The sequence below is a fragment of the Sinocyclocheilus anshuiensis genome, unplaced genomic scaffold (genome assembly GCF_001515605.1).
Source record: "Sinocyclocheilus anshuiensis isolate Anshui unplaced genomic scaffold, SAMN03320099.WGS_v1.1 scaffold683, whole genome shotgun sequence".
NCBI classification, from domain to species: domain Eukaryota; kingdom Metazoa; phylum Chordata; class Actinopteri; order Cypriniformes; family Cyprinidae; genus Sinocyclocheilus; species Sinocyclocheilus anshuiensis.
Genome location: NW_015548218.1, coordinates 121082 through 124972, shown reverse-complemented (window position 1 = coordinate 124972; position 3891 = coordinate 121082). Strand labels below are relative to the sequence as shown.

The window sequence follows — 3891 nt, the reverse complement described above, 5'->3', positions numbered from 1 at the left end:
CTATCAACGAGAGGAACGTCTGTACTTCCTCAACAGACAACGAAACAGCCACTTTTTGGTTGTTAAAAAAAGGAGTGCTCGTTCAAAACAGTTGTGTTCGATCCTTCGCTGGCTGTGCTGATTTAAATCTAGCGGTTCTTTTGTGTTTGTGTCACAAGTTCAGTGACGCAGGTAGTGACGATTCTCTCCGGCCAATCCGTGATCAGCAGAGTTTACACGTCACGTTTTGGTAACAGTACGGTTCACTTGGAACCTCAACCGCGGTGGTACTAAAAAAAGTACCAGGTACCAGGTACTGTACCCAGTGGAAAACCCCCCAAAAGTGAACCTTACCGAGCCGTACCATGCAGTGGAAAAGCGCCATTAATTATCACTCCTTGTATGACAAGCATACTGAAAGACAAATGTGTCATTCAAAAAATGTTTGCTTAAGATTCATAGCTCTACTTGTAACGTATAATCTATATAGTCCATGAAAATACTGCAATAATAATTCATTTGTTTACACTGTCTCACTTGACGTGTTCATAGTTAAACAGCTAATGTTGAATCAGAAATGATACACACAAATACTGACATGCAAGAATGTAAAAACTAAATGAAATGAATAAAAACAGGTCTTTTCCAGCGTCAGTGTAATTGTTTACAGTTACTATATTGTTCTGTATATAAGACAACCCTGATTACAAGAAGACCTCCCCTTTTTCAAGATGTACCTTTTTCAAAAAAGGCTTTTTGAAGATCAAATCTTGCCCTAATTATTCCAAAAATATCAGTCCTAAACTAGTTTTTGTTAATACAATTAAAAGGTCACACTTTATTTGAATACTGAATAAAATATATATTTTTTACTAGATTCAAATCAACAGGTAAATAAGCCAAAATAATGTATTTTTAGGGAGAGGACGAGCAAGTTATTTGTGTTTGTGAATTTGTGTATTTGCAGTGTATGTTATGTAACGTTATTTTATTTGTATGCTTATATAATTTTTGTGTTTCTAGAACCCCCTCGAAAATGAGATCCTACATCTCAACGGGTTATCCTTTCAATCAATAAATTAAAATATTTACCCTTTATGGAAAAGAAACATGCCCATTCAGAGGAGAAATTTTGTAATGTGTGATTTGTTATGTGAATTACAAGTATTTGTGTGTTCTTCAGCAAATGATTGTTGGTGTATTTTTGTGCATCTAAAATGAAACCCATATATGAGTGATAGATGTGGTGTTGTGGGGTGGATGGGCCATAGAAAAACATCTTATAATAGCACATTCAGAGGATCTGTAACTCTAGATCAAAAGGGTGCATGCTGTGCTACTGGTGCATATATACAGTCTTAATGACCGAATCATGAACAACCCCAGTGACCAGCAACAGCCTAACAATGAATTCATTAAGTAGGTCTTGAGAGGACAAGAAAGCAAAAGAGTCCATACCTTGGTCGCCCATCATCAGGTGTGCCAGACCTTAAAGAAAAACAAGAGCACAGTCAGCAAAGAATATGGGCCTGAGTAAACTGGGACCATGTAATCAACAATGCTAGAGAATGCGAAAAGAAAAAGAAAAACAATAATTTTCTTTTGTCTTAAATATACTGTATGTAGTCACAATTTGACAGAGATAAAAAAAAAAATTGAATTTTATAAAAGCCACCCAAGATTGAGCATTATAGTGTTTTCCCTAAGTAGCAGGTGTCAGTGACGAGCGGTGACATTTTTAACTGGGTATGCTGAGTGCTAAGATTAAGATCCCCCCTCCTCATCGGCTTTTAGGACGCACTCAAAGACGCAAACACTGTGGCAGGGGTCGATTTAAAAGTATGCACATTTCCTACCTTATTTGTAAATTAAATTCATCTCCAATCCTTCTTCTAGGCTATCGTTTCAGGTTTATCCAAAGTTATTCGAATGCTATAAAAACATAGCTGCTTTTCCAAGTAAAAACTGTCAAATAACGTTTACACGTAGTTACGTTAAGATACGTAATATTCAGAGGGTGGGGAGAAGGGGGATTCCCCCCCTTCTATATATCTGCATCGACTGAATGATTTTTTTTTTAAATTCCCAGTGAATAGGAGTTAAAACTCGCACCGGGGTGACACTACTTCAATAACAGACCATGCAAATGACAAAAATAATATCTTTAAAATATTGCCAAGTAACGTGGCAAACAACGATAAAACCAGACACAACGACACAAGCATACGGAAAACATAGATAAAAATTAAATCTTCAGAATGTTCAAAATGTTCTGAGGATTTTGTTTCCTCTTTTTTCCTGATGTTTGTTATTTAAAATTGTATATACATTTTTATAATTTTATTTATTTATTTATTTTATCACTTAGGCATGTTGACAATAACATATATCTTCAACAGAGCATGAAAATATAAAGATACAATGTTTTTTTTTTTTTCCATTTGATTTAGTCGAGTTAGTTTTGCATCAAACACAATGTAATTTTCGGCAATCGAGATCTGGCAGCAACAGTGCATTTTTCCACTTGGGCGAGCGCTTCGCAGACAGCTTACCTCGAGCATGAAATCACCTGCATGCCAGCAAAACACTGAGAACACGCAACAGTCCTGACGAGTCATAGCTACAGAGCGGAGGAGACAAAGCTGCGGAGAATCCACTTGCCCGGAAGCTTCCGTAAATTATGTAGATTTACAGAAAATTACCATTGTTTATCAAATAAATAATTTTAAGTACTTATTCCCAACACTTTATTAAGCTTCAAGGAACATCTCAAATGACAAGGGATCAATTTATAATCATGTTTATGTGTGAACTCATTCTCTCAGACTTCCTGGCTATGCAGAGCACTCGCAGCTTATATGGACGGAACGCCACTGGCGGGCGTTCTTATGAACGGTGCAATGCAGGACTCGCTTATCCTTGGAATGACCTTGAGTGGCTGAATACTTTTTAAAAATGTGGATGCGAAAATATGCAAAAAGACACCAATGCAATGCAATGTGCATGTAATCTATGAACTGTTTATAGTTGCCAAGCAACATAGCAACTTGCAAAATGTACATAGAATCTGCGCAACTGGTGTGTATTTATCAGCCTTGAACTTGAAACTGGATAACTATATTATCCAGTCAGAAACAGTTCTGCATGAACACTCACAATTTCTTTCTCTTATTAGAAAGAAAAAAATGATGTATTTCTACTTACAGTATCTGTCAAGCTCCTTAAGCTTTTGCGTGGATCTGCATGATATTTTCATGAAAAAAAATTGTAAATTGCTGTGAAAAATGGTTACACCATGGTATCATATAATGAAGCGCAACTTATTACTGCTATGCTGTGCAGTCCTGAGTCACTGACAGTAAACAGATGTCCTGTTCTACAAATATACAAAAATGTATGTTTTGTTCAAATACTTTAATGAGACCAGGCTGATGACTGTGGTGTAATTGTGTCAGATTTTATGTTTAGTCAAAGATCTGGCTACATGAGTTATCTTCCTCCTTGTGCTCAAAGTGTCTCTGCCACCGCAAACAAAAATATGCTGTAGTTCACAGTGTGTATGAGAGTGTTTGATTTATCAGCAGCTCTCTCTGTTTCATTCTCTTTTCTGATAAACTGTTTACTCCCCACAGGAGAAGGCAAGTCTCATCTTGATGGGGTGTCTTTTGAATCCAAAATCTGGTAATCTATGGCTGAAAGGGTCAGGCCAAACTTGCTTATTTAATACTTTAGGGGTCCTGTAGGATCCTTTTAAGATTAAGATACTAAACTAAGATTAAGATACTAAATTAATGTACATGAATTCTGCTTTCTTCAAATATAATTTGAAGCACTGAGTAATAATATGAAGCACTGAGTAAAAGATTTGCTATATAAATATGTGTGTGTGTGTGTGTGTATATATATATATAT

At 36.1% G+C, this 3891-nt stretch overlaps 1 protein-coding gene across 2 annotated transcripts in view; it reads right to left on the bottom strand.

Annotated features, from left to right (window-relative positions):
- The window catches only part of LOC107654084 (neurexin-1a-like), a 192097-nt gene that overhangs the window by 170065 nt on the left and 18141 nt on the right, over nucleotides 1–3891 (bottom strand). For both annotated transcript variants that reach the window (XM_016441008.1, XM_016441009.1), the window contains exon 2: nucleotides 1438–1467. In XM_016441008.1, coding sequence (XP_016296494.1) covers nucleotides 1438–1467 — 30 coding nt within the window. The remainder of the gene's footprint in view (nucleotides 1–1437; nucleotides 1468–3891) is intronic.